The 13,818-nt window shown below is 48.8% G+C and overlaps 1 protein-coding gene across 1 annotated transcript; it reads right to left on the bottom strand.

The window, feature by feature from the left end:
- Positions 1-1,527: 1,527 nt before the first annotated feature.
- On the bottom strand, positions 1,528-3,292 carry LOC121167989 (C-C motif chemokine 24-like). The gene is made up of 3 exons (XM_040997729.1): positions 3,144-3,292; positions 2,840-2,957; positions 1,528-2,004 (listed from the first exon to the last, which is right to left on the bottom strand). Exons 1-3 carry the CDS (start codon positions 3,214-3,216, stop codon positions 1,836-1,838), a joined length of 360 nt encoding a protein of 119 aa, XP_040853663.1. The 5' UTR covers positions 3,217-3,292; the 3' UTR covers positions 1,528-1,835.
- Positions 3,293-13,818: the final 10,526 nt, after the last annotated feature.

The following is a 13,818-nucleotide window of genomic DNA, read 5'->3' as shown; positions in this document are numbered from 1 at the left end:
TTGGAACCCTACACCCATGTGGGAGACCCAGAAGAAGCTCCTGGATTCTGACTGACTCAGCTCCAGCCATAGCGGCTCCTTGGGGAGTGAACCAGAAGATGGAAGATCTTTCTCTATGTATCTCCTTCTTTCTCTGAATCTGCCTTTCCAAGATAAATAAATAAATCTTGAGGTGGGGGAGGGAAGGGGTTGTAGTAGCCTAGCAGCTAAAGTCCTCACCTTTCATGCGCTGGGATCCCCTGGTGCCCATACTTCCCATCCAACTCCCTGCCTGGGAAAGCAGTCGAGGACAGCCCAAAGCCTTGGAACCCTGCACCCACATGGGGGCCCACCTAGAAGAAGCTCCTGGCTTCAGATCAGCTCAGCTCTGACCATTGTGGTCACTTGGGGAGTGAATCAGCAGATGAGAGATCTTCCCCTTTGTCTCTCCTTCTCTCTGTAAAATTCTGCCTTACTAATAAAAACAAGGAAATCTTAGAAAAAAAAAAAGGAGAGGACTCAAGATTGGATTATTAATTGGTCATGTCTATAAGAGAAAGCCTCCCACAGATATTTCAATATGTTGGCTGTTGCTATAACAGAATGCCTAAGACTAAATTGGGGTGAGAGAAAGGGAGAGCATATCTTCCATTTGGTTCACATCCCAGATGCCTGCAACAGCTGGGGCTGGGGCTGGGCCAGAGCCAGGGCGAGGCCAGAAACCAGGACTCAGCGGGGTCTCCCACATGACCATCAGGGAACCAAGTATTTGAGCCATCACCTGCTACCTAGCGTCAGACTTGGGGCATAAAGAGTTGCTTAGGCCAGGGTTGTGAGCACCTGCCCAGAGAGGGTGCTGAGAACACTGAACTCACTTTGTCATCCACCTAGACCCTCCAGACAGGAGTCCTCAGTGGCCTGTCTCCTCCCATTGCCCCCTCCCCAGCCATCACCTGCCAATGCCATGACACCAGGAGCTCTGCTTCTAGTACTTGAGCCTTTTTTGTGGGGGGCAGCAGGGACAAACTCCATCCACGCTGGGTGCCCGGGGTGCTCTCCAGAGCATGCTCCACACCCTGCTCATCTCTCCTACCCTGCTCTCCCCAAGGAGACAAGAATAGGCAGACACAACCATCATCCAAGGAAAAATCACATTGTATTTGGATTTTCACTTGACAATGGATTTGACAGTATACACCACTTTTGGCAAATCACACAGTAGCTTGTATATAGGAAAAACAAAACAAAACAAAACAAAACAAAACAAAAACAGCAATAGGTCTTTTTCCCCCATTGGCTCCCACTCTCTTTCCCTTTCCAACCTGTAGGAAAAGCCCAGTCTGGCAACTAGAGCAGGATCTGTGTCCCCAAAGCAATGTCATTAAGGGGGACATCTCAATGATGTCACAAAGCAACAAACCCATGCCACTGGGCCCGCACCCCCATCCTCCACTTCCATTTCCTTGGGCAAGTCAATGGGGTCCTGGAATATTGTGCATTCCAGCCTCGAACTGGTGTCTAGGGACTGGGGGTGGGGGTAGGATCTGGTGAGAAAGGCAGCAGTGTACCCCCCCAAGTGTCACAGAGCTGACACCACAGAAGCTCCCACCACAAGGCCACAGGCCCCCTGCAGTCCCAGCAAGGTCTGTGCAGGTGTTTGGCAGGTAGGGGGCAGAGAATGCATCCATGTTCTGATGGAGCCTGCAGGACAGAGAAGGGCACAATGCTGCCCCTCCTTCTGGAACCTTCTCTCCCGGCTCTGGGGTAAGTGAAAGCTAGAATCTCCCAGGAAGGGAGATGCTAAAGAAACAGGAAAGGTAGCTCTCTGCATCCCCCTTCCCACCTGAGGACAGGGATTAAATGGTGGGGCTGCCTCCAGCAGGTGTCTGCCCAGGAACTCTGAGGTCCTTCATCCTGGCCCTTTTGGAGGACTTCTTGCGCTTGGCGTCCAGATTCTTGATGTAACTCTGCACCCACGGCTGCCTGGGGTCGCCACAGAGTTTGAGGCCCTTCTTGGTGAGGAAGCTGTGGGAGAGAATGAATGACAGGGCTCCACTGTATGAGGAGATGGGTATGGACATGCGCAGAGGCTCTGCTATGGGCCCAGCCCCACTCTAGCCAGCTGCTGGCACTCTGTGTCTGCCGGGAGGGAGAACAGGGCTGATGTGGAGGGTGCAGAACTCGCTACAAAGGTCAGAAACTTCTCCATCAGAGGGTGGAATCCCAAATCGGCCTTTGAATAACTCTGGGTCTTGAAGGGAGAGACACAACATCTACCCAGAGGGTTGGGAGGATGTGGCAAATGCTGCAGACCCCCTCTTTGCCTCAGTGAGAGGCAAAGGCAGGTGCGGCCACTGGGCATAGATGCCTGGTCCCAGAGGATGCCACAATATTGGGATGGGAGGTGAGGGGCATGCCAGCCTATGGAACTGAGTCTGGAACCCACTGCCATCACACCACATGTCAGCTATCACAAAGCGACTTTGCACCTGCTCCCTGGTGCGAGAGGGAGACAGATGTGAAGTTGATCTGGCTTTGTAGAGAGCTGGATCCCTGGGGAACCTCATGCAAGTCACTTCTCAGGGTCTCAGTTACCACCTCTGTGCAATGGGAATCATCTTGCCTACTTCTTAGCCTTGCTGGAAGGATTAATTAAAACACTCTGGGGTGCCCCACAGATATTGGGAGCTTAGCAAAGGGTTCTTGCTGGCTTTGCCAGTGAGGAAGCTGAGGCCCAGAAAAGTCAGATGACATACCCAGGTATACATGGAGCTGAGTCCTGCCAACCATTATCCTTCAGGGACCCTGGAAGTACCCCCTCCTTTTCCTGCCCCTCTGCTTACCCAGGACAAGTACTTACATCACCCCTGCTCTGGGGCACATGCTACCATTGGATAACTGGTAGCCTACCACTCGGCTCCGAGGGATTTTCGTGGTGGCGAACGACATGCAACAGGAAACAGGAATGACCACAGAGCCTAAAAGATAGAAAACCCATGTGCTTTCCCAGCTTCAGGATCCTAAGCCCCTGCCTAGTCCCCAAACACCCCCAGGTCTCCTCTCAGGACTCATCTCCTGCCCGGGCTGGTGGATTTCTTACTAGCTCACCATGCGCTGGGAACAGCACCTTGCCCAAGAGCCCCAGGCTGGGCTGGAGATCTCACCTGTACGGCAGATGTGTCCAGCTGCAAAGGCCAGCAGCAGGAGGCTGGCTGCAATGGTTGCGGGACCTGCCATGTTCTGGAGCACAGCAGAGAGCTCAGAAATCCAAGCCTGGGTGCAGAGGGGAGAAGGCCTGGGGAGTAGAGGCCAGCCACTCCTCCCTGCCTGCACCCTTTATAGGAGCCACTGGGAGGTGACTTCCAGAGAGATCCCAGCCCCCTCTGGGCTTCCTCGAAATCCTTTGTGGTCACGAAAGAAGAAGTTGTGGTGCAGCTGAGTCAGGGATCATTTGGGGGGCTAGGGTGCAGTGTGGGAGGATCCCTTCTGTGCTACTCACTCTCCTGCATGGTTCGCAGGGAGACCACTTGCCCCTGGAAGTGCCAGTTTTTGGAGAGGAAAATAGGTAGAGTCTTCGCCTGTTGTTTTCCTATCACTCTCTCATTCACCTGTAGCAAGTGTGTGTCCTTGGAGACCAATAGTAATACAAGATGACAGGTGCAACAGTTAGAGCAGGGACCCTACAAGGCGAATGCATTTCCAACAGTAAGTGCTTGCACCCTGCTGCTGCCAAACCACAGAGCCTCTGGGGTTCTAGGGAGGAGAAAACTCCTGGCTAGAGGGGCTGGACCCTAGATCCAGCCTGATTTCGGGAAGGGAAGGGCGGGGGCAGCCACTTGTTCTCTGAACTGGGGACTTGGCTTCACACACAAACACACACACACACACACACCACAGTCCAGTTTCCAGTTAATCTGCCTGAAAACACTTTTTGATCAAATGTTTACCCACTGTTCCTTCAATCCTTGCCTCCTGGCCTACCTTGCAGACACCCAACATGAGACAAGGGGTGTGTATGGGGAGCAGAGGAGGCAGCCAGTTTGGCTGGGAGAATTAGGAATGGACTCAGCCGAGAGGCTAGAGTACAGGAGGTAGCTGAATTGCCGCAAGAGAAGGGCATGAGAACAGGCACAGAGAATTGGAGCCAGTTTATTCCTCGGAGCTTGATTCTTGGAAGACCTTCCTGCCCTGCTTGCCTGGCCGGCCACACTGCACTTGGAGAGGGTGAGATGTTTTTGCTTGTTAAAAATAGTTACCTTACTTATTTGGCAGAGTTACAGGAAGAGAGAAGGAGATACAGAGAGAGTCATCTTCTATGTGCTGGTTCACTTGCTAAATGACTACAATAGCCAGGACTAGGCCAGGCTGAAGCCAGCAGCTTTTACTAGGTCTTCCATGTGAGTGCAGAGGCCCAAGCACATGGGCCATCTGCTGCTGCTTACCCAGGCATATTAATAAAAAGCTGGATTGGAAGTGGAGGAGCCAGGACTAGAACCGGCATTCAGATGAGAAACCAAGGCTGCAGACAATGGTTTAACTCACGCCAACCCAGGGTGCATTTTTGCCAGATGCTTGAACCCACATTCTCTGTGTTAACTGCTGAAAGGGGCTGTTGCAGAGGGAATCTCCAGGAAAGGAGATAAGAAGAGATTTCTACAACTCCTCCTGGGTTCTATGTGTCCCTGAGTGTTCCCTCCCACTCGTGGCCAGAGACATACCAACTAAATTGGTATTGCCATATATTCAAGACACGACCATGTAGCAGCATGAGTCCCCAGAAGCCAGGGGGCAGAATTTTCTTGAAGGATCCCAAAATTGCTGCAGAAATTGCTTTAGCTGGGGCTAACCCAGGGCCAGGTGAGACGGATGCTCAGTACTTGAACTGTGACAGCAGTACGAAGGCAGACTGACCACTGGTCAGGGTCGGGCAAGGTGCCCTGAGTTCCCCAGCAACAGGTGTGGTTTCAGCAACTTGAAGTCGACTCCTTGGTCAGAGACGAACCAGGTCCTGTGGCTCTCCTGGTAACCCCTGTGGGACCTGTTAAGAGCGCCAGGTAGGGTAACTATAGGTCTGTGTAGCACTTGAGAGCCACAAGGAAGCAAATGATTTATCCTATACTACCCAACCTCTACCCAGTTTGCCAGGAGATAGCCAACATTACATTTAGACCCAGAAGGTGGTTTCTGCCACAGTCTCACCAGGAAGTGCAATATTATTGGACTGTTTTATCCCAAGGATTTATTTAAACCACCCCTTCCATTTTGAGGGAGATTTTCAGTAGAGGTTTGAGTGGATAATACTCTTTTTACTTTCATTTCAGAGAAGACTTCTTTAAATAAGAAAATATTTATTTATTTTTATTGGAAAGACAGTTCAGATTTATAGAGAAAAGGAGAGATAGAAAAGTATCTTCTATCTGCTGATTTACTCCTCAAATGGCTGGAGCTGAGCCCATCCGAAGCCAGGAGCCAGGAGCTTCTTCTGGGTCTCCCATGCAGGTGCAGGTTCCCAAGGCTTTGGGCCATCCTCAACTGCTTTCCCAGGCCACAGGCAGGGAGCTGGATGGGGAGTAGAGCAGCCAGGACTTGAACTGGTGCCCATATGGAATTTAATCATTGAGCCATCATGCCAGGCCCCGAAGGCTTTTATTAACCACAACATCAAAACCCTGGCTGGTGGCTGGTGTTACAACATAGCCAGTTAAGCCATTACTTGTGATGCTCGCATCCATTTGGAATCCCCTGGCTGCTCCACTTCTGGCTGAGCCATTTGGGGAAAGCGTTGGAAGATGCCCCAAGTACCTGGGCCCCTGCACCCCCGTGGGAAACCTGGATGGAGTTCCTGGCTCCTGATTTCAACCTGGCCAAGCCTTGGACATTGCAACCATCGTAGAGTAAGCTGATGGTGAAGAGTCTCTCTCCCTCTTTCTCTCCACCCCCTGTCTCTGTCTCTTTGTCACTCTGCCTTTCAAATAAAATACATCTAAATAAAAAATTTTAAACTCTTAAATTATCCACATGATGGAATAACTTGAAGTTTATTTTTTTTAAGCTGCAAACTTTTTAGCGAGTATCTAAAATTGCAATTTGGATGTCAGTGGGCTGTGTGGTAAATGGTTTCATCTTCAGTTTTGCAGCATAGAACACCAGTGGTAAAGGGTCTTTATTGCTTTAAGCAGATCCAGGTGTCCCTTGAATGATCTCTCTTAAGTGGGGGTGGGGGATCAAAACTTATCTGGCTTCTCTGTTGTTCATTGCTTAGATTTGTTCCTGTTGTCAAAACTGCCCTCCCACTCCAAATGGTGTAACATGCTCATGCATAAAATGTTAAACTGAGTACTTCCTTGTATTTGTATTTGTTTTCAACATTGCTATGGGAAATAAAAGTAACAAAATTAGAAAACAATACAATTATTTATTTTTTTTATGCTTCTCCACATCAGGGTTTCTTTCTTTTTTTTTTTTTAATTGATTACATTGCATCATGCGACACAGTTTTATAGGCACTGGGATTCCCCCTCCCCTCCCCAACCCCCCCCCCCGCCATGGTGGATTCTTCCATCTTGTTGCATTACCACAGGTCAAATTCAGTTGAGATTCTTTCCTTGCAAGCATCTACAAAGCATAGAGTCCAGCATCTTATTGTCCAGATAAGTTCAACAGTTTCATGGGGAGACCGTCTCTGGTCTGAAGGTAGAGCCGACAGAGTATCATCCCAATCAATTAAAAGCCCCGACATTACATCAGTAACAATTTATAACGTAATGGAATTAGTTGACATGGTATTGTATAACCAGCATGAAAACAATACAATTATTTAAAATAATTTTATAAAAACCTCTTGAGTTATCTGACAGAGAAGGAAAAATGTGTGGCAAAAGCCACACATCTCTAATTGAATTATCTAGGATTTATAATATCCCAAAGACAGCCGAGTCAACCCCAAGACCATAAACTGGCTTTCTGTACTCTGATTCCAATCCACACCCAGAACACAATCAAGGGAATTCCCAGAAACGACCAGCTCCTATCGGACTAGGAAACCTGATTTTGAACCCCCTTCGTGACTTGCTGAAAGAAGAGGAACTTTTGAAAGGTTGAAGAAAGACATGTCAGATGCCTTTGCTTTAGGGCCATGATCTGGAAAAGCCCTTCCATCTAACTGCCATGGTGGATGCTTGGTTCTGGGACACCGTATCCCCATGCTCCCACTGTCTGTCTGCTTGTCCACATCAACAAAGCTGTCCATGGAGTGGCTCCCACCTCAGGCTGACTCCCCAGTGACAACTCACAGGAACAAAACCCTGAGGTCTGCTCACGTGGCCTCCCTACCACAGCTGTCCAAGACCCTGTGGGTGTGCAGACTCCATGTCAGGCACACATCCACTATGCAATTCCCCCTGCAGTGTCCAACATCCTACATCAGGCACACACCTGCCATGCTGTGCCCCATGGGGTATCCTGCATCAAGCACATACCCACCATGTGATGCCCCTTGGGGTGTCTGCCACCCTGCATCAGGCACACACCTACCATGCAATACCCCGTGGGGTGCCCCACGTCAGGCACACACCCACTGCAGACACCTTTCCCACATAACCTGAACACTTCAAGATCAATACCTCAGGTCCCTGCCCACCCAAGTCCTGAGGAGATGGCTTCTCCCATGGCCAGTGTTTGCAGAATGTCTGTGATGAATCAGCTCTGAGATGATTGGCTGTGGCCCAGAGACACCCAAGTGACTTTCTCCCAGCCTGGCAGGGGCCAACCTGCACACAGGGGTGGAGGGAAACAGACAGGTACCTGAGGTGGGGAGATGTCAGTGGCTCCTGAGCTCCTTCCCCTTCATGCTGTACTGGGGCTGGAGATGGAAAGTAAGAAGGCCCCACTGGGCAGAGTCCCTGGAAAGGATGAAACAAAATTGCTTGGATTTTTTTTTTTTTAAGATTTATGTACTTTTATTGGATAGGCAAACTCACAGAGAGGAAAGACAGAGAGAAAGATCTTACAGCTGCTGGATTCACTCCCCAAGTGAGCGCAACGGCCGATGCTATGCCGATCCGAAGCCAGGAGCCTCTTCCAGGTCTCCCACACAGGTGCAGGGTCCCAAAGCCTTGGGCCATCCTCGACTGCTTTCCCGGGCCACAAGCAGGGAGCTGGAAGGGAAGCGGGGCTGCCGGGATTAGAACCGGCGCCCATATGGGATCCCAGGTGTGCAAGGCGAGGACCTTAACCGCTGCGCCACCATGCCGGGCCCATGTTTTTGGATTTTTAAAGATTATTTATTTATTTGAAAGGTAGAGTTACACAAGAAGGGGAGAGAGGGAAGGCGAGAAAGAGAGAGATCTTCTATCTGCTAGTTCATTCCCCAAATGGCTGCACTGAGCCAAGCCAAAACCAGGACCCAGGAGCTTCTTCTGGGTCTCCCATGTGGGTGGCAGGGGCTCAGGGAGCTGGGTCATCCAGGCTGTGCTTTCTCAGGCACATTAACAGGAAGCTGGGTGAGAAGTGGAGTTGCTGGGACCCAAATCAGCACCTATATGGGATGCCTGCACCTTTACCACACATGGCTTATCAGTTTATTAAAAAATAAGAGTCTACACCTTCCTGGAGAGAGTTATAATCCTTAAGGTAGAAATTGTAACCAAATATCAAGGAAACCAGACTACCTTGTCCTGTCCAGTGTGACATGTCACAGCTAACAATCATGGGGTGTTTTGGAGAAATAAACATTCTGTTTTTTCATCCCCTCTCTTCCCTTCCCTCTCCTCCTTCCCCTCTCCTCCTCTTCCCTCTTCTTCTCCTCTTCTTCTCCATCTCTGTCTTTTCTCTCTCACACACACATAAGTCCATGGGCGACATGGGAACATTTACCGACCCTCCAAAAATAATAACATTTGGGGCAGAGGTGCCATCTGGCCATTCCTGGAAGGCCAGCCTCTGGGAGGGAGGAGAGTGATCCCTGTGGCCCCCAAGAACACGCCCTTCCAGTGCTGATCCCATCCCTTTGCAGCCTGGACAGCTTCTCCCAATTATTTCTCTTTGGGGGCAGTCTTGGCTTCCTTGGGCACTTCCTCCATGACTTCAGCTCGGCTTCCCAGACTTCCTGTGAAGCCAGATAGATTCGAGCCGTGAGCAGGAATTCTGGACTCCTAAGCAAGAAAGGAATCAAGAAATCAGGGTGTCAGCAGGGCTGAGGTTTACCAGAGAGTTGACCTTATGGAACTTGCCAGCAAACAGCAACATCTGGGTATCAGAGTTGGGGAACAGGGGCCAAATGCGTGCACACTAATTCAGCTATAGCTGGGCAAAGGCAGGAAAAGTCAGGTCCGAATGTGTAAAAGTTGTGGTCGGAAGGCTGGCGGTTGGCAATCATCTCAGAAACAGACCCTCCCTGTCCGTGGCTGACCAGGGTAACTGGGAGGCTTGCCAGTCACGAAGACATTGCCTCTTGTCATTATTGGCAGGGAAAAGGGAAGAATGTGTCCCAAAGTTACTGCTGTTAGTACAGAGAAGATAATTTTTTTTTTAAAGTTGATTTATTTGTATTGAAAAGGCAGAGTTAAAGAGAAGTGGAGAGAGACAAAGAGAGATTTTCCAATCTCTAGATCATTCCCCACAAGACTTCGTAGCTGGATCTGGGCTGATCCAAAACCAGGAGCCAGGAGCTTCTTTGGGGTCTCCTACATGGGTGCAGGATCCTAAGGATTTGACCCTATCTTCTGCTGCTTTCCCAGGCCATACTCAGCTGAATCAGAACTGGAGCAGCTGGGACTCAGACTGGGGACCATATGGGATGCTGGTGCCACAGGCAGAGGCTTAGCTTGCTATACCATGGCACTGGCCCAAGAAGATGCTGTTTAGTTTAGTGGTCATTGGTTTTAAGAAGCATAGGCGTGGTAGCCTAGTGGCAAAAGTCCTTGCTTTGCATGCATTGGGATCCCACAGGGGTGCCGGTTCTGGCACTGAGCCACATACATCCTTGTCACAGTGATCCAAGACCCTGAACTGTTCCCCAGCTCTGCTACTGTGCACCTTGAGGGACAACAGATGACATTTCAAGTATATGGGACCCCAGATGAAATACCCAGACTGAACTCTGGGCTCCAGACATCAGCCCGGCCCAGCTGCCAGCTGTGGCAAGCATCTGAGGAAATAAACCAGAAGCGGGAAGATCTCTCTTCCTGCATGTTTCTCCCCACCCCCTTCTTTCTGTGCCTTTCAAATAAAAATGAAAGCACATATTTTTATTTTTAAAACTCAGTATGGAACTGTCAGGCTGGTAGAACTCCATGAACACCCCTGTGGCCTTCACATATTGCTGCTTGTAGCTGCTGGCTTAAAACACAGCTCTGGCGGGGGGGCGGGGTATGGTACAGGGAGGGGTTGGGGGAACCTCAGAGTCTATGAAACGATGTCATAAAATGAAATGCAATTTAAAAAAAAAAAAACAGCTCTGTGTAACTGAATTGACCCTGTGGATATATCCCCTCCAAGGATTTGCAGGTGTAGGTGTTTGTCCAGGAAATGAAGGGAGAAGGATCTTCAGCCACACACACAAAAAAATAGCATAGTAAAGACATCAGTGGAGTATAATAATACCAATTATGTGGACCCTCAGGGGCTGCAGCAGCATGTGGATCCAGACCCTACTACCAGGCCTGGAAAGCTAGCCTGGATCTTTTAGTTCTTTTCTTTCTGACTTATTTGAAAAAGCTAAGTTACAGAGGAGGAGATATCTTTCATCTGTTGGTTTGCTTCCCAAATGGCCTCAACAGCCAGGGTTGGGATGAACTGAAGCCAGGAGCTGCTTCCTGATCTGCCATGTGGGTATAGGGACCCAAGTATCCTCTGTTGCTTTCCCAGGCGCATGAATAGGAACCTGGATCAGAAGTGGAGTTGCCAGGACTTAAATTGGTACACTGATGGGAATTTCCCGCGCAGGACGTGGGCTTCCATTCCTGTGCAGAATTTTCTCCCTTGGAGAAAGGGAAGTCTTGGATGTCTCAATGTACCTGTCCCAATCCCCAGTCTTCTCTGGAGAGATGGGAACCCAGGATTCCAGGTCCTTGCAGAGCCCCCAAAGACTTACACCTTTTTTTTACCAGGCTGCACCTTCCTCCCATCAGCCAGGTTTGCACAGTTCCTGAGTAGCAGCAGGTCCTTGGCATGCCCTTCCAGAATTTTCCCTATTCTGTACCCAAAATACCTGCCCATCATGGTCCCTATTTGATGACTCAGCTCCCTGTTTTCCCCCTTGGGGGAGGGGCTGTTGTTAGGGCAACCCTGTGTGGGAGGTATATAGGTGCTCCATGTTCTTGCTCCTTGCCCCACAGCTTAAATCTCTCCCTGTAAAATCCAATTCATACCCCCCTACATGCTCAAGAACCAGCTCCCTCATCATTTTACTCCTCAGCCCATCTCCAGCCTTCTGCCAACCCCTCTGTCATAGCTTTTCCCTCCAGCCACATTTTCTTGCCCACAGTGAAGACTCCAGTCTTCACCTCCAGCCCAGACAGGAATCGTGGTGGATTGGAGCCCCGCTCTGTTTTTAACAAAGACTGATCCCTACCAGGAAGTTCTCCACAGCTTCTTTTGCTACTTGCCTACCTCGTACCACTTCTAATGGTTCAAGTATATTGTTATCTCCATCCTACATATGACAAGAGAAGACCAAATTGCAATTATTTAGTTTGTATGGACTTTGATTTCCAATTCTGAAGTTGAGTAGCGCTGCTTTGCCTGGCCATTATAGCTCCAGGATCCATGACTCTCAATCATTCTCAGCCCTGCGACCCTACAGCACCCCCTACTTCCTCCACCCTTGTACAAGTGTTCTTTGGGGGGTCCATTTGAGTGTGTGTGTGTGCCAGGACCTTGATGAGAAAGAGCGGCCCCTAGTCTCGATGGCCTGATGCAATGCAAGGTTGCAGCTTGCTTATGGCATGCCCCATGATGCACCAGCGTCTGTATGTGCGCACATGTGGAGACTTTGGGAAGACACGGAGGAAGTTGGGTCAGCATGAACAGAAGTTGTGGGTTTTGGCAGTCTGCTTGGCGAGGTCTGGGTTTCATTGGAAGGCACTGGGTACGTTGACCTTGGTTGGCAGCTGGTGACCCTTCAGAGCCTGACCTTTTCCTAGGACATAAAAACCACAAACTGCTCTGGGTCTCCAATGGCTTTGTTTGGCTTGGGTTGTCTTGTTCTTCACTTGTTCCCATGGATTTTGTTATAATGACCGGAGTATAACAGCATGGCTGTGGGATAACCTGCTCAGATTCCTGTTTTGTTCCCAGTTATTGGTGGTCCAAGCTAGTCCATTAATCTACAGAGTGGGCTTGTAAAAAAAAAAAAACAGTATCTTGGGGAGCACAGCAAATTCATGGTCCAGCTGTTGTAGGGCTAGAACTAGCACTGTGGCAAAAATGGATCAAGCCACGTCTGTGACACTGACATCCCATATGGTATGCCAGTGTGAGTCCTGGCTGCTCCACTCCTAATTCTGTTCCCTACTCATGCACCTGGGAAAAGCAACAGAGGATGGCCCAAGTGCTTGGGCCCCTGTACCCAGGTGGGAGACCTGGGTGAAGCTTCTGGCTTGTGCCAGGTCCAGCCCTAGCCATGAGGTATGCCAGGGTTGGCTTCCTTGTCTATCAATCAGTTAACACACATTTGAATGGCTTCCTCTCATTGGCTAATATGAATAAATTTACTGTGAACATCTCTGTGAAAGCTTTTATTTCAACATCTCTTCTTAACCTCTTTTGTGTATGGTAATTTCTGCGGATAGCTCTTGGGAGGACTAAGATTGTTTTCTGTGGAGGCTTTGCCATTATTGCCCATGGTGTTGCAGAGTTCATAAATTACACATTTCCACCAATACTATGTTCTGAGTTTGATTCTGAGTGAGCAGTACCAGTAAGTGTGGCATCCTTTTCATGGGTCTGTCCTCCTTGTGTAGGAAGGTAAGAGTTTGTAGGAGTACAGGAAACCTTGCTGGTATAAAACCATAATCAATTGCAATCTTGTGAGAAAGTGTTGAGAATTCGGGGCAAAGATCCTGAAACAGTTGGAACAGAAAAATGTGGATGTCAGAATTCCCTGATCCTCAATATTATGCAGCTATTAAGAAAAACAAAATTATTCTATTTACAACCAGGTGGTCCCAACTAGAAACCATTATGCTGAGTGAAATGAGTCAATCACAAAAGAACAAATACCATATATTCTCTCTCATATAAGGAAGCCAACGTGGAAAGGGTAACTCTGACAGTCCAATCTATGCTGGTTTTTTGATGTTTTTACTTCAGTTTGGTTGCTTCCAAATAATCTCTATTCTCTAGTGGAATTCATCATGTGCTTATGAAGTATATGATGGCACCATTTTTCCCGAGAGACAAAAAAAAAAAAAAAGAATTCCCTGATCCTCAAGCTGTGGTAAGAGATGAAAGGGAGGTGTGGTTTTTCTAGTTTCTTTCATGTATACACTGTTTAATTATTAGTAATCTGCTAGAAAAATATACTGTTCACCGATTGACCCTCCACCCGCCTTGCATGTGTACAGCTACGTCATATCCTGTTGCAAATCCTCCCTTCTTATGCCTAGGTGGCCCTCGGTCTTTAAAAGTCTTCTGCTGTCAGGGCTATGGCTGAACATAAGTTGGTAGTCCACGTGTGTGATTGTTGGCTGTTGCACTGAGTCCTTCACTACAGGAAATGAACGTCCAGCAAATTTTTTGTGTGGGTTTTTAATTGGGTGATCTCTGCAGTTCTGAGTTGTAAAAGCTTTTCTTAGATTTTAGATACTGGATCCTTATAAGATACATAATGTACAATTA

Source organism: Ochotona curzoniae, unplaced genomic scaffold (assembly GCF_017591425.1).
Source record: "Ochotona curzoniae isolate NIBS_2020 unplaced genomic scaffold, NIBS_Ocur_1.0 patch437, whole genome shotgun sequence".
Lineage (NCBI taxonomy): Eukaryota > Metazoa > Chordata > Mammalia > Lagomorpha > Ochotonidae > Ochotona > Ochotona curzoniae.
The sequence above is the reverse complement of the archived record's forward strand: the minus strand, read 5'-3'. Positions and strand labels throughout refer to the sequence as shown.